This window comes from Ostrea edulis, chromosome 5, assembly GCF_947568905.1.
Source record: "Ostrea edulis chromosome 5, xbOstEdul1.1, whole genome shotgun sequence".
NCBI lineage: Eukaryota > Metazoa > Mollusca > Bivalvia > Ostreida > Ostreidae > Ostrea > Ostrea edulis.
This window is the reverse complement of record NC_079168.1, coordinates 92,611,619-92,638,255: the sequence shown is the minus strand read 5'-3', so window position 1 is coordinate 92,638,255 and position 26,637 is coordinate 92,611,619. Positions and strand designations below refer to the sequence as shown.

Sequence of the window (26,637 nt, the reverse complement as noted above, 5' to 3'; positions counted from 1 at the left end):
TATACTGTAACAGTTGATTGATGTTACACCTGACTTCTCACCCTATATACTGTATTACTGTAACAGTTGATTGATGTTACACTTGACTTCTCACCCTATATACTGTATTACTGTAACAGTTGATTGATGTTACACCTGACTTCTCACCCTATATACTGTATTACTGTAACAGTTGATTGATGTTACACCTGACTTCACCCTATATACTGTATTACTGTAACAGTTGATTGATGTTACAATTGACTTCTCACCCTATATACTGTAACAGTTGATTGATGTTACACTTGACTTCTCACCCTATATACTGTATTACTGTAACAGTTGATTGATGTTACACCTGACTTCTCACCCTATATACTGTATTACTGTAACAGTTGATTGATGTTACACTTGACTTCTCACCCTATATACTGTAACAGTTGATTGATGTTACACCTGACTTCTCATCCTGTATACTGTATTACTGTAACAGTTGATTGATGTTACACTTGACTTCTCACCCTATATACTGTAACAGTTGATTGATGTTACACCTGACTTCTCACCCTATATACTGTAACAGTTGATTGATGTTACACTTGACTGCTCACACAGGTTAGAGGAAAGTGGAGTTGGTTAGGGTGAACTTCAAACTGCTAAATTAAATGACAAACTGTAGATAAGTATATAAATACACCATGTTCAGGTAACTAATTTAAAACTGGATATGCAGATAATTGATCGAATCATTACAATGACCTTGGTCTCAAAATTTTGGATTTTGCATTTAGTTTGTGTCTAGAACAATGATGTATAGCAAGATGTATTTCTAGTTAATTTCAAAAGATAAAAATCATACTGATATTGGCACAATACTTTATACTGATATTGGCACAATACTTTACCTGTCTTATTTGATAATGATATTGGCACAATACTTTACCTGTCTTATTTGATAATGATATTGGCACAATACTTTACCTGTCTTATTTGATAATGATATTGGCACAATACTTTACCTGTCTTATTTGATACTGATATTGGCACAATACTTTATCTGTCTTATTTGATAATGATATTGGCACAATACTTTACCTGTCTTATTTGATACTGATATTGGCACAATACTTTACCTGTCGTATTTGATACTGATATTGGCACAATACTTTATCTGTCTTATTTGATAATGATATTGGCACAATACTTTACCTGTCTTATTTGATAATGATATTGGCACAATACTTTACCTGTCGTATTTGATACTGATATTGGCACAATACTTTACCTGTCTTATTTGATACTGATATTGGCACAATACTTTATCTGTCTTATTTGATAAGGATATTGGCACAATACTTTATCTGTCTTAATTTGATACTGATATTGGCACAATACTTTATCTGTCTTATTTGATACTGATATTGGCACAATACTTTACCTGTCTTATTTGATAAGGATATTGGCACAATACTTTACCTGTCTTATTTGATACTGATATTGGCACAATACTTTACCTGTCTTATTTGATACTGATATTGGCACAATACTTTATCTGTCTTATTTGATAAGGATATTGGCACAATACTTTATCTGTCTTATTTGATAATGATATTGGCACAATACTTTACCTGTCTTATTTGATACTGATATTGGCACAATAGTACAATACTTTATTTGTCTTATTTGATACTGATATTGGCACAATACTTTACCTGTCTTATTTGATACTGATATTGGCACAATACTTTACCTGTCTTATTTGATAAGGATATTGGCACAATACTTTACCTGTCTTATTTGATACTGATATTGGCACAATACTTTACCTGTCTTATTTGATAAGGACAATCAACAAGCCACAACTGTTGATATTTGATTCGGTGTTCATTTTGAGTGATTTAGTCAATGTTTTAATTTTTCTGTTAAGGACAGCTTTGGCAGAGGCAGAACTGGAGTATAATCCTGAATTTGTTAGTAAGGCTGTATATGTTAAATTCCCAATGGCAGCAGATTCTTTAGGAGCAGTTTCTTTTTTAAAAGGTGAGTCATAAGCATTACATAGAACCATTTACTTAAATAGTACAAAAAAACTATAGAACACCAAATTAGAATATATATACTCAAATAATTGTAGCTCTTTCTAATTATTTAGAGATATCTTTAAACAATTAGAAGTATCTTCTGTTGAATAATAGATATCTTAAGTTACTAATTAAAGAGCTCTTTTATTAAAATGTGGAATTAATGCTATATCTAAATGAATTGACACTCGTTTTAATACGGAACTTTCGGGATGTGCCGGAGCAACCGATTAGACTTGACGATTATACACCACGGTCACGTGATAGTAACCAATTGTAGGGCAAAGTTGACATTGATACAACAGGTATTTCGCTAGCAGACGGTCCATAAAGAGCTATGCGTAGTCCTACGATGACGATCCAAGTCACTAGTATTGGTGCTTAGTAGCTGGGTGTAAATCAGATGGAAGGAAAAAGGTGCATTTAGATGCATATCATTGGATGCAAGGCGTGTAGTTTTACTGATATCCTCAAGATATTCCCTAGATTTATTGTCCTTGCCAACTCACATAATTTAATCAAATGCATTTTCCTATAAATGGTTGTAGTGATTCCTTTCTTTGAAAAATAGCATTTTAATACAGGAATTTAACAGCAATTGTTGTATTCCATGCTTGTTTACTTAGTTGTTATAATTGTAATCCGGATGTGACATGCCCTACAAATTACATTCAATGCACGATAAAAGTCTGAGTGGATCCGTATCTCGAAGGTCCCATATTAAATTGATGCTTTCTTTAGATGTATTAAATCAGGCTTCAATTTTATGGAGGCATTTTAAAGTATTGTACTATCAATGTGCAGCTACAGAATTTTTACAAAGAACACTCTTGATGAAAGGTGATATGTTGAATAAAATTTTGGTATTAAGTACAGCCCCTATCCTGTCTCGTTTCTCAAGAAATCCTAACACATCACAGACCAGAAATACGGAAGATTTTTAGCAGTTAAAGTGATCTGTCCCTGATGCATATTTCAAAGTGTTTGTTTTTTATATCCCATTGGGTATTCCCAATAGTCATCAAAAAAGTATTACCAACCAGAGATTGTACAATATGACATAGAATTTTGTTAGAGCGGGTTCAAACCCTGTTCGAGACATTTACGCTTCTGTTTATTTTCTACATCATAAAACTTGAATTTTAAAAGATTTCTCTAAGAACCAGCTTTAGTTGGGTTGTATCGTTTCATTATTACTAGAGTGACATGTCAGGCATGTCTTTGTTGCCTCAATATGGTTTTGGGTAGTGGCCTCCTTAAGTATTTTTCCTAAAGATGAGGAGGGCAAGTTTTTTGCTGTTATTAGATATCTTTTAAGCCTGTTTGTTTTGTTATAGAAATCTTGTAAGTTTATTTGTTTTGTTGTAGATATCTTAAAGCCTATTTGTTTTGTTGTAGATGTCTTAAAGCCTATTTGTTTTGTTGTAGATATCTAAAGCCTATTTGTTTTGTTGTAGATATTTTAAAGCCTATTTGTTTTGTTGTAGATATTTTAAAGCCTATTTGTTTTGTTGTAGATGTCTTAAAGCCTATTTGTTTTGTTGTAGATATTTTAAAGCCTATTTGTTTTGTTGCAGATGTCTTAAAGCCTATTTGTTTTGTTGTAGATAATGATCAAACTAAAGTATTTGCCTTGATATGGACCACAACACCTTGGACCTTGCCAGCCAATGAAGCTATTTGTTTTGGATCAGACCTAATGTAATTCTTATTCATTAATCATAGTAAGGTTACATTTAAACAGTTATAGTGTATAATTTTGTGTTACAAAGTACTTACGGTTACATTTTTAACAGTTGTGTCTGATTTTGTATTACAAAGTACTCAGCATTACATTTAAACAGTATCTGAATTTGTATTACAAAGTACTGACAGTTACATTTAAACAGTTGTATAAGATTTTGTATTATAAAGTACAGACGGTTACATTTCCTTTCAGATACTGTATGGTTCAACATCCTGTTAATGATGAAGTGTACATTTGTGAAAAAAGATTTGTGGATCAGCTGAATACAATATTAAATGAAAATTTAACCATAATCACGGAGTTAAAAGGTATACTTTAACATACAGACATTGGGACATTGTTACTATACTAAGTTTAAAGACCAAGCAAGCTTTTCTTACCAAAGTTTGTCCATATGCTGTCTGTTGTTTGTTTTTAACTTCTCAAGAATCACTTGGCTTATTTTGACCAAACCTGCCAAAAAACCTTATATAAGTAAAGGAGATATGATAATGTTTAAATGAAGGGCCATGACTTCTTCCTGCGAGATATATAAGAAAGAATATGAATAGACTGTGTGCTTAAAATACAGTCATTAAACCTCATTATCTCAAACTTGATGGTGCCAAGAAAAAACTAAGACATCTTGTCAAATGAAGTTATTAATTATTAAAAGATACTTAAAGAAATTTTAGTTGTGACTTTCAACTCACTTCGACATATCCATGGTATTTGAGATTAATAGAATCCTTCATTAGTACGAGTGTGGGATAGGGAAATTCCACCGAGGGGACAATATTCGGAGTCTAGGACGAGGCTTTGCCGAGTCCTAGACAGCAAATCTTGTTCTAGAGGTGGAATTTCCCTATCCCACACAAGTAAATAATGAAAGATTATTTTTCTCACGTTTTACCTACAGTTTAGTGCATAAATTTAGGAGCTTTGAGAAAATTCTAAATTATGCAAAAACTAATTAGATAGGCAGAAAGAGCATACCCGAAAATGGTTTACACTGTAAGTGTAAACTTAAACACCCAAGGTTGTCCACCAGGAAAGATATATACATTAAAATTTAAAGATAACAATGCAAAATATTTTTGCTTCACCGTGTAATGTAAATCTTCACCGTGTAACGTAAATCATAGAAAATATATGACGTCACAATCAAATGACGTCGCTGCAGTGTGAGACAGAAAAATCTCACATGGCTGTCTCACATGGGTAAAGTCAATCTCACACTGGTGATAATGTGAGAAATCAATGTTCAAAGATACCAAAGAGCAGCCGTATCTTCCTCACAAGAACCTCAGAACTAGAAAATGCATAAATTGTTGGAAAGCATGCTTATATGTGATATAAATTGAGGATTCAAGTTTGTTTAAACCATGAGTTTTGAGGTCCACAATAATTGGAAGTTGTTCATAGGAATGCATGCATATAAAAAAATTGGTTAAAGATATTCTTTTCAAGAATTGAATGGGTACAATATGTCAAGTTCATATTAGCCTCTATATGTAATATAGACTCGGGTTTGTTTACACATGACTTCTGGGAATAAGACAGGGCACAGTAGGGGTTCAAGCTTTTATGAAGGATTGTATATAGGAAAATTATTTAAAAATCCCAAATAGGTGTTAGCCATAGTTTGGGATTTTCAGTACTGGCAGTCAACGCCAGGCCACCGGTTTGCCCGCTATACTGGTTAAGTTGGTATGATGGATATTCCCTCGGACCCTTGGGTTGATACAATGCAGTCACTCTTATTCCACTCACCTTTGTGTTAACTGTTCGATTCTATTATGTGAAGTATTGTTTGTAGATTCAATAAACATGTGTAAAGTAACTTTTGTGTTGTCATGGTTACAGGACAAACCAGGTATAAGGTACAGGTGTACCTGACTCCCGGAATGTCATGGTTTGACATGGAATGTTCAATTAAAAAAAGGCATAAGTAGCTTACGTGAATGATGTGGGACCCTTAGGCCTCTTGTTCATTTTTTGTGTAGTAATACACTGAACTAGGTTTTTTTGTAATAATACACTGGACCAGCTTTTTGTGTAGTAATACACTGGACTAGGTTTTTGTGTAGTAATACGCTGGACTTGGTTTTTGTGTAGTAATACGCTGGACCAGTACTGGACTAGGTTTTTGTGTAGTAATACGCTGGACCAGTACTGGACTAGTGTTTTGTGTAGTAATACACTGGACTAGGTTTTTGTGTAGTAATACACTGGACTAGGTTTTTGTGTAGTAATACGCTGGACCAGTGTTTTGTGTAGTAATACACTGGACCAGTACTGGACTAGGTTTTTGTGTAGTAATACGCTGGACCAGTACTGGACTAGTGTTTTGTGTAGTAATACACTGGACCAGCTTTGCCTAACCAAAATGAAAACCTCTTTCACACAGTACATAATTTTTTTCTCTTCAAAATAGGTGCTGATATGAAGGATTTTAGATATATAAACCCATTAAAACAAATCATGAATCCAATGCTTGATGTGAGAATGTTGCCTTTTCTGGAGGGTGATCATGTGACAGCTGATGTTGGCACTGGTTTGGTTCATACAGCTCCAGCTCATGGCCAGGAGGATTTCCAAAAAGGCCTGGAATATGGCCTTCCTATAGTATTTATCTTTTTTTTTTTTTATCATTTTCCCATAAAAAGGACAGATTCCACATGTATATAAGAATATGAATAAACAATTCTAATTTGCTAATTTTTTTATCTATTAAATATTTGGGTTTTTTTTGGTTCATTCAATAAATGACATTTCAACCAAAAGATTTTTTTTTCAGGACACTTTGGTTGATGAAACTGGAAGATATACAGCTGAAACAGGACCTACTTTGGAGGGGAAAATAGTTCATGTTGATGCAGAGGAAACTGGTACTTCTCACTGATTGTATATTGTCAGCCGACTTGTAATAGTTCTTGGCTTTATTATGTTTAAAAGGCATCTTATTTAATATATTTGAAAGTTAAAACGTTTTTAAAACATTTTGTATCATGTATTGTTAGGAAAACTTAGTGATTTTAAACTCACCTGAGTTGATAGTTTAATTGCGGTTCTTATCATAGTTTGTACAATCTTGTGTATGGTATATATTTGTACACACGTATATGGGGGTGTGTGACGTTTTGGGGACGCGACTGTTCAGTACTAGGCATATACGATAGTTCTGGAGTTTGGCGCCGACAGTTTGGTGACGATGGTTTGGGTGCGCAATGTTTCGGGCACGACGGTTCGGGAGTTGGCAAATGAATTTGATCTTTAGTGTTATTTCTCTGTTTTAAAATTGACATGTATACTTATTTTTGATGTTTTAAATTATATTATGTTTCATAATTTAATTCTTACAACATCAATGATTACCCAAAGGGAGAGCGCAAGCGATAATTAGGAGCACCGTAATGAAGATTGGCTTCCCTCTCAATCCTCCATCCAAGGGAAGGCGATAATTAGGAGCACCATAGTTAAAGGACACATCTCGTGTTTTCAAAGTATACAGAATTATATGCATTTTGTCTTCCTTATGCTTATAGAAATTAATTGTAATAGTTTGTTCGCTGAAGTATTGCGATAATTAGCCACAATACGGACTTAAGTCTAAGCCCTGATTTCAAAAAGCCTAGTTAATTAGATAGGTAGTCACGTGGTACAGTGACGTCATATGCGACCTTCGTCAATCAACTTGTTGTAAAAGTAGTGTTAGATATGTTTAAAAACTTGGGTTTTAGGGACCTAATTTATTTACCATGGATAACATTTATTTCGATGTTGACAAATTCCCCGAGTCTTATATCTTTTAGCCACCAGTGCATACAAATAGCGACCCAAATGTAGCGAGGAAAGCGAGTATGAAATCTGAATAGATTTGCGAGTAAATGATTTTTACATGGGATCACTGTCTAAACACTATTTGGTAATGCCATTTCTGTAAACAACTGTAATTAGCGTTGTTGCTTTTCTAAAATAAACAGTGCAATTATTATTAAATTTATTTTTGGAGAAGTTAGATAGGCCTAAATTATGATATGATTACATATCATTGACAACTAGGCCTACTGTCACGGGTGCATTTCGAAAAAAAAATATAATTAGAAAAATTATCAAACTTATTGTGAAAATCACAATACTTTTAAATTATTTTATTCAAGCAGTTTTATTAATCATTATTATTTTTTATCTACTTAGGAAGTGGGAGCGCGGCGTGCTGTTGTTGTAAACACACGTGTACGCGTTCCTTTAAAAAAAATATGAAAGCATCACAAAATATCATATTTTATTATTTGTAATTGAAAGTTCAATTATCTTTTATCTTTAAATTTCTTTTTTTAAACTACCAGTTGGTAGACACGGCTAGCAAAGTTCTGCCTATATGTTGTTACAAGGTGAAGGTCAGTTGGTGCAAGTGTGTATTGAATTTGAGAGTAGAACGGAAAGCATATGCCGTAGGCCTATATGTAACAGTGCGTAGCTTCAATAGAACCATTTGCTCGCAGTTTATCTACGTCTTTGTCTAAGTGCTTGTTTGAAAAAGTACAGGGACAAATTCTACTGGGTTTTTTTATGGCAAAGTCGTTGTGCCGACAAAAAATATTCACGTCTTGTCCCTCATACCTTCCTTCGAAAATTAAAAAAAACACAGTCCAAATCCTCTCTACTGACAGCAAGTACACCCTTAAACGGCACAAAACACCCTAATGCAGTGTTATTTACAAACCGTTAATGTGATAATTGTTTGTTTGTCAATTAAATCTAATCTGTTTATGAAATGGCTAACAACTGTTTTCAAATCTTCTCGCTCGAGGTCGCATATGACGTCACAGATAATGGCACGTAAAATATCAAAAAAAATATGCATATCGCAAAATTTGAATTTCATCACTTTCAAACTCGAAAACTACGCAAACTGTTTCATTTAAAACACATGTAAAGTAGTTTTAGACATGAAATGAATTAATTTTGCTGAAAAAATTAAAAAGTTTAAAAACATGCCATGTGTCCTTTAAGATTGGTGACTAGAGTAAGACAGAAGAAAGTCCGAATATGCCCAGTAATCATCTTACATTTTTTTTCAATCATTTCCAAACCTTTATTTTTTTCTGTAATATATAATTACATGTACTATTAGTACTGCATAATTATACATAATTATACATAATCTGATCAATTTTCACTTTACACTCAAGGATCAAAAAGTATTTCCTGTCTTTTGAATTTCATTATGCCTAAAAACTTCATTGAAATTTTATTTTTAGCATAATCATTACAAACTTTTCAGAATTTATGCAGGATTGATTCAAGATTCATGACAAATGTTACTTTCAGTGTTATTTTGATATTTTTGTGGATTTATGAATTAATTCTGAGTGTTAAAACTAATACATATAACAGGTGAAACACAATCAAGGAAACAATATTTTAGTGTTGCACTTGAGGGTAAAAAATTTCTTTATTTTTATTTTTATTTTGTCCCAAAAACTATTTTTTGAAGGAAACAAAACTTAAAAGTTGTTTGCTGATACAGAAAATATCTCTGCTGTATTGTAACACAACCAAAAGAAGTATTTATGCATTTTGTTACTTTAAGTGAATTAGACCTATCAACAGTTCAGATGTGCACCGTCGTGCACCCCTCTAACTACATGAACTCTTACTTCTTTAATAATTTCAATAATCAACTCCCGAACCGTCATCACCGAACTCCCGAAACGTCGCATCAGGTGCTAAACAGTCGCACACCCAAAATGTCGCGGATTCTAAACGTCACGGACTCTAAACGTCACAGACCCGAACTGTCGGTAATTTGTATATGGTATATGTTTGTCGTCTGTGAAAATTGTTTACACTATCTTGCACTTCATAATACCCATGAGGTCAGTTTTTGGCCAACCAAGTCAATTAAACCTCGAATTGTGTGTACTACACGTTATTGTGTGTACTCCATGAATTGTGTATCGGTATTTGGAGATTTTTGTAAAGTCGCACACTTTCCATGAATTGTTAACTGAAATTGAAAGCACTTTCTCGTTCATTAGATTTGTATTAAGGAATCTATAAAGGGTTCAAAACTTACCTATTAAAGATTATATACATGATATGGGAGAAAATTTCAAAAATCTTCTCCAGAACTACAAAGCTGCAGTTTAGCATGTATAGTCATCATGTGTGGATTCAAACCATGTCTCTCTCTCCCACCAGCCAGACGGTGATGCAATGAAGGTTTACATTGAGAATCCTTTAAAACTTCTCACACTATATACAATGTGGCAAATTAATCCAAATATTCAATATGAATAGGCAGTATGAACTTGTTGAAATTTTGACCCCAGTGGTTGTTGTGGTCAGCCAGCAGATACAAGGATATCCTATGGAACTCTTTCAGAATATCTGCAATAGTAATAAAGAAATTACAGTTTGTCAAATTATATGCAATCCTTTTGAGATCAGCCACATCTTTGTATTAGCTGTGTGACTAAATGTGCATCATGGCCCACAGGCCTCTTATTTAGGTAAGGTTCTGCTCTGACGGTAGTTAGTGACCTTTGAAAATGGAATCAGAATGAATTACAAAAGTACTGTGAAAACACTTTTTTCTTTGGGCACCTCGATTTTTAAAGTTTTTTGTGGTTTGAACTTGAACCAATGAATTCAGATCTTCCCCAAACATTAAGAGAGTGAACTACCAAAGAAGTGCTCCCTACAACTGCAAAACCAACACCCCTCAAATAGGTATACCCCCCCCCCCCAAGTAAAATTTGACCTCACTGAAATAAATGATTATATGGTACTATTCTTTCAGTGATTTCATTGCTTAAGAACAACATCCTGCAGCAGGAGGACTACAAACATAGCTACCCCATTGACTGGAGGACCAAGAAACCAGTGATATTACGTGCTAGTGAACAGTGGTTCATAGATACCAATAAACTTAAACATCAAGCCATGGTAAGTGCTTTGTGTTTACACACTAATTTAGTTCAAACATTAATCTGCTTCGTGTTTAGGTGCTCCCAAATGAGGCAGAAGGAATGTTTGCTCTGTGTTAAGATGTTTCATTGGGGTGGAAGGGTTTAAGACATAAGTTTTTCGTTCAAGAACAGGGGGTTCAAAATATTATGGCTGTGAAAAATGGAACCCCATTAGTCTTCTACAAGTATGAGAGGGGGTTCAAGATATTATGGCCATAAGATATTGATCCCCCGTCTTTTAAATTATTTGGGGAGTGGGGGTTGGGGTTCCAAGATATTATGACTGTGAAAAATGGAACACCTACTTTTTATCAATTTGGAGGGGGGGGGGGGGGGTGTTCAAGATATTATGGTTGTGAAATATTGATACCCCCTTTCATCTTTATTTCTTTTGGGTTGTGGTGGGTGTTTTTGAGATTTTATGGTCATTATCATATTTTAGCGGTTAAGAACAGTTACATCAAAATATTATGGCTGTGAAAAATGGAACCCCATTAATCTTTTATGTCCGTTTTATACTGACCCAATCTAAGATATTGATTCCCAATATATTTTATTCCGAGGGGGAGTGGGGGGGGGGGGGTGTTCAAATTATTATGGTTTCAAAATTTCTCTCCCCACCCACACCTCCGTTTTATTTTTTTCCCCTGAGGTTTGGGTTCAAATTATTACGGTTGTAAGGTATTGACCCTAGTGTAGACTGGCCATTCTCGTCTTTCTACTGGACTGCCAAGAAATTTCATGTGATCTGTGTACTCGGAGACTTCCATCTCATCTTAGGAAGACTTGGTTAATGACTCCAATTGCCTTAATTGTTTAATTTAATTTTAAGACCAGAAAGATGCTTAACACCCCTCAACACGGGTTACCCAATGTGTGCACTCTGTAAACATTGTTTAATAATTAAACCATCAAGGAGAAAACAATAGACAGTGGGTATAGTTGACCCCTCCCGCCTTATGACACCTCCCTGTGTACATACAATACACAGGTGTTATATTCCTGTTACCTCAGGAGAGAGATACTATTCTTATTTAATAACATGGCTCCTTGAATTTAAAAAAAAAAATTCTAATCAGATTGTAAATTTAATACAAAAAAATGAATATCTTATAGAATGGGATATACGTGTATAAAGATTTCACTTTTTTTGTGGTTAACCATTGTTATTATACATGTAGTATGTGATTAAGAATTTGGGGTTTAATACTTTTCCTTAAACAACAAGACAAAAGGGTGACAAAACTTCCCCAACTAATAGCCATAATATTTTGAACCCCTCCTTCTTCATTATTGAAAGCTAATGGGCATTCAACATTTCACAGCCATAATGTCTTGATGTACATGTATTTTGATCTCCCTCCTCTTATCTTTTGGGGGTTCAATATTTCATGGCCATAAAATTTTGAAAAACTTTTAAAAAATTGTTCCCTTGGGGATGGGGAGGGGAGGGGATGGTGGTTAACATTTAAACGCTATATTATCTTGAACCCCCTCCCACCATTTCTATCTAACTCACTATAATTAGAAACATTAACATTTGAACACCCTCCTAAGTATAAGTCTTAGGAGTTCAATAATTTCACAGCCATAATATTTTGAACCCCCCAGCCCAACCTACCAAACACAAAAAAAAATTAGGAGGTTCATTTCAACACCATATTTTGAGCCCCTAGTCTTTTAACTTTAAATGTATTTAAGGGGGTTCAAAATATTATGGCCATAATATTTTAACCCCTGGGTTCAAAATATTATGGCCATAATATTTTGAACCCTTGGTTCAATATTTTATAGGGGATTCAATATATTATATGACACCGGTCCATTGAATTTTTGCTGAGTTATGGCCATTGGACTTAGTACTCAATTTTCCGGACTTTTTTTGTTGTGCTTGCAGATGTTAGATTTTTTGAGCCCATATATGAATGAATTTTTTGTTAACATTTAGGAATGTATGAAGGATGTGAAGATTTATCCCGAAATATTAAGACAGAGCATGGAAACTCAGCTGAACAGGAAGTACTGGTGCATTTCTCGTCAGAGGGTCTGGGGTGTACCTATTCCTGTCTTCCATAATGCAGAGACTGGAGAAGTTCTCCTCAACAGGTATGGTAACCACCTGAGTGTGTTAATTTAATCCTTTTCATTGCAAGGCTGGATTCCTATGGACACACAGGATTAACACACTCGGGTGGTTTGTACCAAAATTTTGTAATTTTGCAACCCCCGAGTTCCAACTCTTCGTCGGGTCCAAAACAGTCATATAATAGTGTTAACTCAGGTGACTGATAAAGCCTGTGGGTCTTAGTGTTTAACAACAAATATAAAGAAAAAAATTTAAAAAAACATGAACCAGTCCCTTTAATATACTGCATGTTATGGGTCAGAACAAACCCTTAATATAGCAAAGCAGAATTGACTAACATTAGCATTACACAACACTGCACATTATAATATATTTCAGAGAGATTTTCAACCATGTTCAAGATCTGATATCAAAACATGGCTCTGACTGCTGGTGGAATATGTCTATACAAGAACTGCTACCACAGGAAATACTCTCGAAGGTAAGATTCATTGACATTAGGTATCATTAGTCCATGACAATTTCATGAAGCATCATTGGGTAAAGAGGATTGTTCAAATGAAGAGTCACAGCCCTTTCAAAGGGAAGATAATTATGAAATAGTAAAAATATGATGGCATCTTAATTATTCCCAAGAACCACTGGACCAAATAAAAAATAAAAAACAAAGCTTATGTAAAAGTATCTTTAAAGAATGTAGATTCAAAATTGTTTAAGTTATTGCCCTAAGTCGGGGGGGGGGGGGGGGGGGGGGGGGGGCAACAATAGTGGATTAGTTAAATATTGGTATAATATATGGGAAAACCTTTTGATAATCTTCTCAAGAGCGAGTAGGCTTTAATAAGTCACATATATATTTGCAAGCATTCTCAGGAAGTGCAGATTCAAGTTTGTTCAAATCATAATCAAGGTGGATCAGATGTGATCAAAGTTTTACATTGAAAATATATAGGAAAAACTTTAATTCTTTTTCTCAAGAGCAACAGAGTCATGATTTATCATATTATTAAGCATCCTCAAGTTGTGCAGAGTCTAAGTTTGTTCATGAGTTTATGGCTCCCAGAAGTTAGATGAGGCCATAATAGGGGATCAAAGTTTTACATGTGAATATAGGATGAAATGTCTTTGAAAATCTTCCTATATACAGCTAAGCTATGATTAGTTAATAGGCAGGCATCCTCAGGTGGTGCAGATTTAAGTTTATTCAATTCCTGGCCTCGGGACAAGAGGGTGTAATATGGGGCCTCAGTAGGGATCAAAGTTTTATATTAGAAAACATTTTTAAGAAACCTTTTTCTCAAGAGCAGCAGGGCCTGGATTAATCTTAGCAAGCTCCTCAGGTAGTGGAGATTCATTTTCTTTTTAGCTTTTCTGATTACCTGTTCATCGTCTGTCTGTAAACTTTTCATACTTTCGACTTCTCCAGAACCACTGTGCCAATTTCAACCAAACTTGGTACAAATCATCCTTGGGTGAAGGGGATTCAAGTGAAGGATTGGGCCACAATAGGGGATCAGAGTTAAGTTTTACATAAAAATATATAAGGAAAATCTTCTTCTCAAGAAACACTGAGTCAGAAAATACATTTTCATGAAAGTTTCTTGACATAGTGCAGATTCAAGTTTGTTAAAACCATGGTTCTCAGGTGTAGGGCCACTATAGAGGATCAAAGTTTTACATACAAGTATATAGGGAAAATCTATAAAAATCTTCTTCAAAAACCACTAGGCCAGAAAAGTTTACATTTACATGAAAGCTTCCTATCACAGTGCAGATTCAAACTTGTAAAAATCATGGAAGCCGGGGGTAGGTTTGGACCACAATAGGGATTAAAGTTTCATATGTGAATATGTAGGGAAAATCTTTAATATGGGCCAAAGTGACTCAGGTGAGCGATGTGGCCCATGGGCCTTTTGTTTTTTCTTTTCTCAAATTAATACCCAGGGGGTCGGTTTGGGTCACAATACAGATGAGAATGTTGGGGGGGGGGGGGGGGATTTGAAAAATCTGTTTTGTTTTTCTTCATGTATGGACCATGGATATAGGGTGGGATTAGAATTGGGAATAAAATTTTACATGATGCATGAATATAGCGAAATATAAGGCATCCCTATCTCTGTGGATTCAAGTTGGGTTAAGTCATGACCTCATTTGGCCTAGTTGGGGTCATAATATGGATTCAAAATTTTTATGGGAATAAAGATTGGGTAAAAAAAATCTTTTTTATAAGAACAACAGGACCAGGTTGACTCAGGTGAGCATTGTGGTCCATGGGCCTCTTGTTATATGCCATGATGTTCCTTTCTCCTAAAATGTCTACTTTTCGTTTCTGCATATAGAATGGATTAGGGGATGCCAGTTCCTATCAGAGAGGAAATAACATAATTGATATCTGGTTTGACAGTGGAACGTCCTGGGCATCAGTTCTGCCAGGTATGTATTATGCACATGTTCCACTGTTTACTATGAATACAGTATTTTGAAATGTTATTTATTTCCCTATCAGAGGAAAATAACAAAAATTGTATTGGATATAATAATGATAATGAAGTTCGATAATGAACTGTTTTTATACGCTTGTCGAAGACGGGACATATTATGGTATGGCTCTGTCTGTCCGTCTGTCCGGACCTTGTGGGCAGGATACAGAGCGAACCACAAGCTCCAGGAATTCACAACTTGATACACATAATCACATTGATGAGAGGAAGATGCCTATTGTTTTCCAAAGGTCAAGGTCGTAGTATCACTTAGTTGGAAAACCTAGTAGGAAAACCTTGTGGGCAAGATACAAACCGAAGAGTAAGCTCCAGGATATTACAACCGAAGAGTAAGCTCCAGGATATTACAACCGAAGAGTAAGCTCCAGGATATTACAACCGAAGAGTAAGCTCCAGGATATTACAACCGAAGAGTAAGCTCCAGGATATTACAACCGAAGAGTAAGCTCCAGGATATTACAACCGAAGAGTAAGCTCCAGGATATTACAACTTGGTACAATTAATCACCATGATTAGAGGAAGATGCCTTTTGTTTTTCATGGTTATAGGTCAAAGGTCAAGGTTGCAGTATCACTTAGTTGGAAAACCTTGTAGGCAGGAAACAAACCAAACCATAAGCTCCAGGATATTGAAACTTGGTACATTTGATCACCATGATGAGAGGAAGATGCCTATTATTTTCAAGGTCACAGTATCACTTAGTAGGAAAACCTTGTAGACAGTATACAAACTGAACTGTTGGGGCTAGGACCGTCAAACTTTGTACACATACACTTTATGTCAAATGGAGAATGCCTATTGTTTCTTAAGGTCATAGTAGCAGGATGCAGACTGATTCGTTGGGGCAAGGACCATTACACTTAGTACACTTACACATCTTATGCCAAGTGAACATATTACATAAAGGGTACATATTTGTCTTGTTTTTTCAATGCAAAGAAAGTATGTCACACCCTGATGATTGCTGATACTACTTGAAGACAAGTTCTACAAATCATGGTGTAGAAAAACGCCCTATATTATCTTTTCACAGGTGTATCATGTACCGTTGGCAGTACTCTTGTTTGTTGGTGTTGGAGGATCACTATAACCATGTTTTACTTATACATGTACTCATATTAGCGGGATTCAAATTTTAGCAGCTTTAGCATTGAAGAAAGAGTGGTAATTTATGGCTGCGCTAAAATAGGAAAATCTTTGTTCATTCATTCATTATCAAACAAATAACAAACGCTAAATCATAATAAAGCCAAATAGTGCATCAGCTCTGATTGTGCCAAATTATAGATATACTGAAATAAGTGCACATATTCTGAAGTTGTTACAAAGTATAATATATTGGCCCACTCATCATCATGTGTACTTGGACTAGAGTTGATTAAATTGTTTGATTGACAGATGACAGTGTTGCTGATGTGTATCTGGAAGGCCTGGATCAGTTTCGTGGATGGTTCCAGTCCTCTCTACTGACCAGTGTGGCCCTCAGAGGAAAAGCTCCATTTAAGTAAGAGTGGCAGTCATCAGGCAGTCAAATTCTACTGTTATAATGTTAATGTTGTTTAGAAAGAGGACTAGAAAAATGAATTGTCCAGTGGACATGTAAATGTTAGCACGCATTTCTTTTGGTGATATTCCATCATGTAATAGATCATATAGCCTCAATGTTGATCTGTAATAAAACCACCAGTTAAAAGTACATGTACAATTGATTGGGTTGTGTTGACACTGGTAACTAATACAAACCACTGTTTAATACAGGAAGCTTGTAGTTCATGGTTTTGCAGTTGATGAGGAGGGTCATAAAATGGCTAAATCTGTGGGTAATGTGGTGGATCCTGAAGAGATAATCAATGGCCTTAGTGTAAGACAAACACAAATACATGTACATTCACTTTTCTGTGATAATGCATCACCTGCTTAGCATGACAATCGACAGACATATTGGCAAAAGCAATCTGTGCTTACTGTTTGTTTATATACACCTACTTAGTTTTGTAAGAATACACTCCGATGTTGAATTTTAAGTACTGCAAGTCATTGACAAGCATTTGTACATTCAATTGCATTTAATGATAAGATCTGTATGAATTTTCATGAAATAGAAACAAACATGAGAATTCATACCTAGTAGACACAATGCATTAGAATAATGAGTGATATTCGAATCTCCATTAGTACACAGACAGCACAGCAGCTGCATGAAAGGTGAAGATAACAGTGATCAATCTGATAACTCCTATAAGCAATACAAAATAGATAGTTGGACAAACACGGACCCCTGGACACACCAGAGGTGGGATCAGGTGCCTAGGAGAAGTAAACATCCCCTGTCGACCGGTCACACCCGCCGTGAGCATTATATCTTGATAAGGTAAATGGAGTTATCCGTTGTCAAAATCAGTGTGCCAGTTTAAGAACGGCCTAACAATCGGCATGAAACAAGTCAGACAGCATTTGACCCAATGATAGGTTGTATTGGCAAACTTGATCGTTATAACGACCATAGAATTTGCAAAATGCTGCATGAATATTCAGAACTATTTAAGAAAGTCACTAAATGCATCTCCATGTAATAATGTATGCCTTCTACTGACAGAAAAAGACTGGGATTCCTTATGGACTTGATGTTCTGAGGCTGTGGGTGGCGAACTCTGGGCTGCAAACAAAAGTAGCCATTGGCAGCAACATACTGGATGTTCTCCAGGAGGATCTGTTCCAGGTGGGTGTTCGTAATCTGTCTTCAGATCAGTAGCAGTCACTGAAAAGGATTGAGAACTTTTCCAATTTTTTTTTAATGCAGGTCCGTAAAATGTTGCGCCACCTACTAGGGAATCTTCGTGGATCTGATTCGATACACAGTATAAATTACAGCAGTCTCCTTCCACAGGACCAGTACATGTTGTCTATTCTATATACATATGGATCGCAGGTTACAATTTAAGATTGGAATTACTTTAATCAGTTCTGTTTTTAAATATGATATCAATCTTATTCAAACTCTGTTTATTGAATAACTCAGAATTGATTTATTTCCAGGTTACATCCATGTATGAAGAATTTAAATTTGGGAGAGTTTTGACACTTCTTCAGAAATTTCTTAGCGATCTGTCAAAGTTTTATATCACTGTAACTAAAGATAGGTAAGATAATGTCTCAAAAGAGTTGAATGAACATGTTGATTCACAGTATTTATAGGAGAAAGAAAGAGTTAGAGAGAGTCCCCCCCCCCCCCCCCCCCCCCCCCCAGATTCACCGTGACCATTCCATCTAATCATCTGTTTGACCCGTTCCATTACTTTGTAATGGAGAGACGTTAAAAGATCTTATTTGGCAAGGTGGCTTACAGCTAGATGGTGTGTTTCATGACCCTGAACCAAGGTCATTTAGGCAAGGTCCAAGTCACAGCTAAAAAAAAGATTAAAAATTGTCCAGGCCCTAACAATAATGACATTAGATGGTGGGTTGATTGTGTATTGTTTAACGTCCCACTCCAGAATTTTTCACTCATATGGAGACATCACCATTGCCGGTGAAGGGCTGTAAAATTTAGGTCTATGCTTGGTGCTTATACGGCCTTTGAGCAGGGAGGGATCTTTATCGTGCTACACCTACTGTGACACAGGGCCTTTAGAACCTCATGTAATAAATTCTTTATTTAGACAGGATAGCACAAATGACTAGTTTACATTGTGGTCCCGAGTGGCATAAAGGTTGGTTATGACTAGATTGTATGTCATAACCTGATCAAAGTCATTTGGTTAGGGTTAAGGTTATTCATAAAATTGTATCCAGGCTGTGACTTGTAAGGTAGACAGAAGCAGATACTACATGTACAGGTTTATATTGGCCAGGTGGTGTGCATAACCCTAGACAAGGTCATCAGTTAAGGTCAAGATCACTGGCAAAAATTAACAGTTGTTGGACCTTAACTTTGTAATCAAAAGACACTAGATTAGTTCATGATTGGTATAGAAGTTGCTTAAAATAAATGGTGTGTCTTTACCCTGAATTAAGGTAATCTTTATGTTTCTTGACCTCCCATCAAAACACAATGTTCAAGGTTACAATCTGGTCCATAGTTTGTATGAATGAAATCTGAAGTAGTGGTTATTTGTCCCAGTGGGGCAGGTCTAGTTGATTTCGCTCTGTCACAGCATTAGGAAATTCTACATGATATCTATAATGTGACTTGTTTTACAGATTATACTGTGATCATGATCAGAACATCAGGCACCAGTCTTGCCAGTATGTACTATATCATACATTAGAGGTGGTAACCAAGTCCATCGCCCCCATCCTACCATCATTAGCTGAAGAGGTCTATAAATTTCACCCAGAGAATAGTAGGTCATAAGCATAAATGTAAAACACTCTTTTTGCTACAGAATTTAAGTACATTATTTTATTTGTGTGCATGTTTTTCTTCTTTCTTTTGAACAGACACAACTCCATTGTTTCATACTCAATGGTACACCTTGCTGCAATGTTGGAATAATCCAGATGTTGAGCAATTGATTTCAAAAGCCCTTATGATCAGAGATAAGATAAATGAAGTTCTAGTTTCTGAACCACCGGGAAATTATGATGTTATTGTGATAGCTGACAACCCACTGTATGCAGAATTGCAGGTAGATATGTTAAAAAATCAATACAGGTAGATATGTTCAGAATTAACACAGGTAGACGTGTTCAGAATTAACAAGGTAGATGTGTTCAGAATTAACACAGGTAGACGTGTTCAGAATTAACAAGGTAGATGTGTTCAGAATTAACAAGGTTGACATGTTCAGAATTAACACAGGTAGACGTGTTCAGAATTAACACAGGTAGACGTGTTCAGAATAACATAGGTTGATGTGTTCAGAATTAACAAGGTTGACATGTTCAGAATTAACACAGGTAGACGTGTTCAGAATAACATAGGTTCAGAATTAATAAGGTTGACATGTTCAGAATTGATTGTCTCTGCTTCTTTAAGCAACTCGGCCCCACCCGTTCATGGAGATATTTTGCTTGTTGAAATTGTGCACTTGTACAACTCAATCGTTTGAAAGGGGTGAAATATAATCTCAATATCAATATTTCATAGGACAATTTGTAGCTCAAGTGAGGTCTATTTATTGAAATTTGTTGATTTTCTGTAAATTTTTCAAATTTTTGATTTCTGATCTCCAAGACCATTGTGCCAATCTCACCCTATCGTTCAATAAAGCATGTGTGGGTAAAGAAGATTCAAAGAACTAAAGTTCACGAATTAGCGTATAAATTTACTGCCATTCAGCACTACAGTGGAACATCATTAATCTAGACACTTTTATTCCAGCAAAATCAGCCAAATAAATGAAGCATCATTACAACCCAATCTCATGTTAGATCTCCATATAGGTAATTAAATATGCTGTGTAATATGAAAAAAATCCACATTAACAATTAGCTTTATTAAATAAGTTTATGATAATGTTTACATTTGCAAATGCACAAATCTAGTTTTGAGCGACGCATTTAACCAATGTTTTCTTTATGAATACCAACGGAAATAGTAATTTTTCAAAAAGGCGAAATATCTACTTTGCAACATATGTCTGAGGAGAATTTTAGTTACCGTCTTTACTGCATGGGAATTACTGAATTTCTGAGATCAAAGATGTCTGAAATTTCAGATTTGGTTTTTGTTGAACTTAGTCCTTTTATAATAAGCAATTTAGTCTTATTTCCAACAACAAATACAATGTAACTGTACAGTGGCACTTTATTTTATTAGTTTCTCAAAATAGCATCATGATCCAAAAACATGGATAGTTGTCCAGTAACAAATCTTGGCATTAGTGCGAGGCGACGATTAGGGCTCTATTAAATGCTTATGGATCATACCTCTCTCAAAGCAAGCAGTGACTTTGTTTTATGTCACCAGTTACTATGCAGATGACCTATTGTGACCATCAGTATTATTCATCATACATAATTATTATTTGAACAGTTACAACTTCTTTCATATATTATTTGTGAATATTAAGTCAGTAATTTTTTCCAACTCGGATGAGCTTGTCTGTTGTCTTTCGAACTTTTCACATTTTTGTACTTCTTTGCAAGAAACAGGGGGGCCAATTTAACCAAAATTAGCACAAAACGTCCTTGAGTAAAAGAAACTTAATTTTTTATTCCAATGAAGGGCTGTCCCCCCCCCCCCCCTCCTTCTAAGGGTAGTTGATAAAGAAATGATGAAATTTTGGTGGGGTATTAGGACACTTGCTACAAACAAAAAAATGGATGCATCAGTTGATATACATATTTTGGCTTATTCTGGTTTTAATTAGTACAACCATTTCATTCCTCCAACATTAGGAACTTGTATATTTTCTAATGATGTTCAAAAATTGTGATATATTGTCCCTTCCTATATAACTCTATTCAAAATTTTCCCACTGAATTGTACATAACTGAGATTTTATGCTCATGTAAACAATATCCGTTTTCATCATTTGTGAAAAAAAGTTTGTTTGTAGCGAGTGACCATAAGTAAAACACAAGGGTAAAATTTGTGAAATTGATATGCAAGCATCCAAATGTAATGTACATTCAAAAGTTTTCAAACAATAATAACTGGGGCTTAGATGGGACCAATGTTGCCTAAATTTCTCTAATACCTTATAATTAAAGGGATTTTTGTTAATGTAAAGAAATCAAGAGCAAAAGAAGGAAAGCTTTGGTTTGTCTCATGGTTCTCATATTACACGTATCAACAGAAACTCCACCAGAAAGAGACAGCCAGTGATTCACCACTGTGTGAAATACTCCAGACAGCCGTAACGACACTGAGACATTCCAAATCCATGGAAACGAAGCCTGACGACAAAGCACGGGTCATCCACAGTATTCATCCCGACTCCAAAACCTCATTTACTATAGCATTGACAGAGGCTGGCAACTCCAAGTGTGAGCGATGTTGGAGAAACACGGCAAAGAACAGCGAGCTGTGCCAGCGTTGTCATGATGTACTTCTATGCATGAACAAATTCGAATCTGAAGTTTAACATGATACGACATTGTTAACTTGAATTGTGATATTTTACATCTTGACAATTGCTCACTCTTCTATTGAATGAAATTAGTCCATGTGTAATGAAATGAACTAAATGAAAACTGGTCTTTTGATTTCTTTTGAATCTTAATATCAAAAATCTATCATGTCTCCACTATACAATGTTTATCTTGTATACAGTATTGTGTATATATACATGTCTCCACTATACAATGTTTATCGTGTATACAGTATTGTGTATATATACATGTCTCCACTATACAATGTTTATCTTGTATACAGTATTGTGTATATATTCAACTTTTGAATGTGCCTGTCTGGAGATTTCTGTACATTTTCTATAGTACATGGCGAGATCCTTCAAACGAAACCCAAGGGTTGTAAAAATTATTTATTATATCTAGCTTTAGAACATTTCGATGGGTTTCAAAAACCTGTTTAAAAAATATTCAAGTGACAAGCCCCTGAAATGTTACACAGTGCTCAAACTGAGATGACATAGTCATTATAAATTTAACACATGTAGCCATGTTGTTTATCTATGATGAACTTTTGGTCAAACTAATTTCAGACACATGTATGTATATCAAACACATTTTCTAAACAAGAGTACCACAAACGGTACAATATACGCCCGTCGGACAGTGAGCCTTTGACTAAATATCAGGGCAATATCTGTATCCGTAATGAAAACAAGAGATGTTTGTAAAACACATATGCCCAAAATTGAAAAGGGTTATACACACACCTCATTTAATTGATAGTATTATCATTAATTCAAAATATTGAGCAGACAATATCTTCCTATGTCAAGAGTGAATTGACCATGTGACCTAAAATTCAATAGGGGTCATCTACTCCTTATGCTGTACCAGTGTACCAAGTTTGGTACGTGTCAATCAAGCAAATAATTCTTAAAATATAGGAGACAATATATTACAATATATTACTATGTCCAGTTCAACTATTGACTTTTGACCTCAAAATCAATATGGGTCATCCTCTACTGAAGATGTACCAATGTACTAAGTTTGATGTCTGTCAAGTAAAAGGGTTATCAAGATATTGAGTGGACAGTATATTACTATGTCCAGTTTGACCCTTGATCATGTGACCTCAAAATCAATATGAGTCATCTTCTCCTGAATATACACCAGTGTACTATTTAAAGTTTGATGTCTGTCGAGCAAAGGGTTCTGAAGATATTGAGCAGACAGTATATTCCAATGTCCAGGTTGACCCTTGACCTTTAAACATGTGACCTCAAAATCAATAGGGATCATCTTCTCCTGAAGACGTATCAGTGTACCAAGTTTGATGTCTGTCAAGAAGAGGATTCTCAAGATACTGAGCAGACAGTATATTCCCTTGTCTAGTTTTACCCTTGACATTTGACCATGTGACCTCAAAATTATTAAGAGTCATCTTTTCCTGCAGATCTACCAGTGTACTAAGTTTGATGTCTGTCAAGAAAAGGGTTCTCAACATATTGAGCAAACATTACATTCCTATGTCCAGTTTGACCCTTGATCTTTGACCACGTGACCTCAAAATCAATAGGGATCATCTTCTGATGAAGACGTACTAGTGTACCAAGTTTGATGTCTGTCAAGCAAAGGGTTTTCAAGATATTGAACGGACAGTATATTCCTATGTCCAGTTTGACCCTTGACCTTTGACCTCAAAATCAATAAGGGTCATATTCTTCTGAAGACATACTGGTGTACCAAGTTTGACGTCTGTCAAGCAAAGGGTTTTCAAAATATTGAACAGACAGTATATTCCAATGTCCAGTTTGGCTCTTGACCATGTGACCTCAAAATCAATAGGGGTTAACTTCTCCTGAAGACGTACCAGTGTAACAAGTTTGATGTCTGTCAGGCAAAGAGTTCTCAAGATATTGAACGGACAATCTATTTCTATGTCCAGTGTGACCCTTGACCTCAAAATCAATATGGGTCATCTTCTCCTGAAGACGTATCAGTGTACAAAGTTTGATGTCTGTCAAGAAAAGGGTTCTCAATATATTGAACGGACAGTATATTCCTATGTCCAGTTTGACCTTTGACCATGTGACCTCAAAATCAATAGGGGTCATCTTCTCCTGAAGACGTACTAGTGTACCAAGTTTGATGTCTGTCGAGCAAAGGGTTCTCAAGATATTGAACGGACAGTATATTCCTATATCCAGTTTGACCCTTGACCTTTGACCATGTGACCTCAAAATCACTAGGGGTCATCTTCTTCTGAAGATGTACTGGTGTACCAAGTTTGATGTCTGTCAAGCAAAGGGTTCTATAGACATTGAATGGTCAGTATATTCCTTAGCTGCAATAATGTAGCCCTCTCTGATTTTTTTTTTTTTTTTTTTTTTTTTAGGGAGAGGGCTACAACTCCTAAGGATCTCCGTAATGGTGCAAATGCGGGAGTGATTCACTCCCGCAACATTTGCGCTCATTCTATACATTTCCTGACTTTCTTTACGTAAATAAAATGATATTCTATGTTTCTTAGTCAATATATAAACTTACAACCTGCAACTTAAGATTTGTGAGGCTCTATTCTACCGTTTTCAACAATTTCGATAAATTCCAATTTCTCGATTCATATTTGTGCGCCATGTTTGATGTACTGAAGTTTCAACTTCCGATTGTCAAGTCATTTGCATATGCCATATAAGGTAGTATTTACATCAATGGACAAGTATGGAGGCGAAAGCTATTTCGTCGGTATTGAAAAGGTTTGAATTTAATATCAAGTTAAAAACCGAACAGCAGAGTGTAAATTCTTTCTGCAACAATATGATTTTCCTTTCTTTGTCGAAGTGGCTCGAGTAACTACATTTTCGCGTTGATTGTCAATGTTTAGGTTTTTCATTAGATCCACCTACGAGATCTCGCGATAACAAGCATGGCGGAGCAGACGAAGAATTTTGCATGCTGTACATTATATTTAATGAAAAACACCTTTATTAGACATGCCCGAGCACAAAGTTGGTACTCCTTTTGGTGTAAACAACATTTGGGACTAATACACAGAGTTTATTATCGGTTATTCATAAAATTATTTTGCACCATTACGGAGATCCTATGGAATTGTAGCCCTATCCCGAAAACGTCAGAATAAAAAAAATTGGATAGGGCTACATTATTGCAGCTATATAATCCTATGCCCAGTTTGACCTTTGACCATATGACCTCAAAATCAATAGGGGTCAATTACTCCTTAGGATGTACCAGTGTGCCAAGTTTGATGTCTTTCAAGCAAAGGGTTCTCGAGATATTGAGCGGACATTATATTCCTATGTCCAGAGTAGATTGACCCTTGACCTTTGGACCTGAAAAACAATAGGGTCATCTTCCACTCATAACCAACCCACATATGAAATATCATTATCATCAAGTGAATAGTTCTTAAGATATTGAGTGGACAACATGTGGTCTACGACCGACAGTTGCAAAACAATATGCCCCCTCTTTTTCAAAGGGGGGCATAAAAAGCCTGGAAAACTGTCTGACCTATTTTTAGACCAAAAGTAGGTCAAGGATGGACCAATCCAGCTGAAATGCAAACTGAAATTGTATGCCTCTGAGAGGAGTCTTTGACTAAATATCAGGGCAATATCTGTATCCGTAAAGAAAAAAGCCTGGAAAACTGTTTGACCTAATTTTTTCCAAAAAGTAGGTCAAGGATGGACCAATCCCGCTGAAATGCAAACTGAACTTGTATTCCTCCAAGAGGATGTCTCTGACTAAATTTCAGGGCAATATCTGTATCCATAATGAAAAAAAGTCCAGAAAACTGTCTGACCTATTTTTAGTCCAAAAGTAGGTCAAGGATGGACCAATTCAGCTGAAATGCAAAACGATCTTGTATTCCTCTGAGAGGAAACCTTTGACTAAATATCAGGGCAATATCTGTATCCATAATGAAAAAAGAGCGTGGAAAACTGTTTGACCCATTTTTAGATTAAAAGTAGGTCAAGGATGGACCAATCCAGCTGAAATGCAAATTGAACTTGTAATCTTTCAAGAGGAAACCCACGGCTAAATTTCAGGGCAATATCTGTATCCATAATGAAAAAAAAGCCCGGAAAACTATTTGACTTACTTTTAGTCCTAATGTAGGTCATGAACGGACAGACCAATCCTGCTGAAATGAAAAAAACTGAACTTGTATTTCTCTGAAAGGAAGCCCATGTTTAAATTTCATGGCAATATCTGTAACAAAACAAGATGTGTTTG

The 26,637-nt window shown here is 35.5% G+C and overlaps 1 protein-coding gene across 4 annotated transcripts in view; it reads left to right on the top strand.

The window, feature by feature from the left end:
* Positions 1–22,917, top strand: part of LOC125649356 (isoleucine--tRNA ligase, mitochondrial-like) — a 41,456-nt gene extending 18,539 nt beyond the window's left edge. For 3 of the 4 annotated variants that reach the window (XM_048876828.2, XM_056139323.1, XM_056139322.1), the window contains exons 4-20: positions 1,912–2,019; positions 3,668–3,761; positions 4,000–4,115; positions 6,224–6,414; positions 6,587–6,677; positions 10,598–10,743; positions 12,715–12,872; positions 13,231–13,333; positions 15,192–15,285; positions 16,753–16,858; positions 17,113–17,215; positions 17,951–18,073; positions 18,155–18,283; positions 18,391–18,494; positions 19,555–19,697; positions 19,795–19,982; positions 22,098–22,917. In XM_048876828.2, the coding sequence (XP_048732785.2) occupies positions 1,912–2,019; positions 3,668–3,761; positions 4,000–4,115; positions 6,224–6,414; positions 6,587–6,677; positions 10,598–10,743; positions 12,715–12,872; positions 13,231–13,333; positions 15,192–15,285; positions 16,753–16,858; positions 17,113–17,215; positions 17,951–18,073; positions 18,155–18,283; positions 18,391–18,494; positions 19,555–19,697; positions 19,795–19,982; positions 22,098–22,385 (2,285 nt within the window). In that variant the 3' untranslated portion in view covers positions 22,386–22,917. Of the gene's footprint in view, positions 1–1,906; positions 2,020–3,667; positions 3,762–3,999; positions 4,116–6,223; positions 6,415–6,586; positions 6,678–10,597; positions 10,744–12,714; positions 12,873–13,230; positions 13,334–15,191; positions 15,286–16,752; positions 16,859–17,112; positions 17,216–17,950; positions 18,074–18,154; positions 18,284–18,390; positions 18,495–19,554; positions 19,698–19,794; positions 19,983–22,097 lie in introns of all 4 variants that reach the window. The other variant, XM_048876827.2, reaches the window with a different exon arrangement.
* The last annotated feature ends 3,720 nt before the right edge of the window (positions 22,918–26,637 follow it).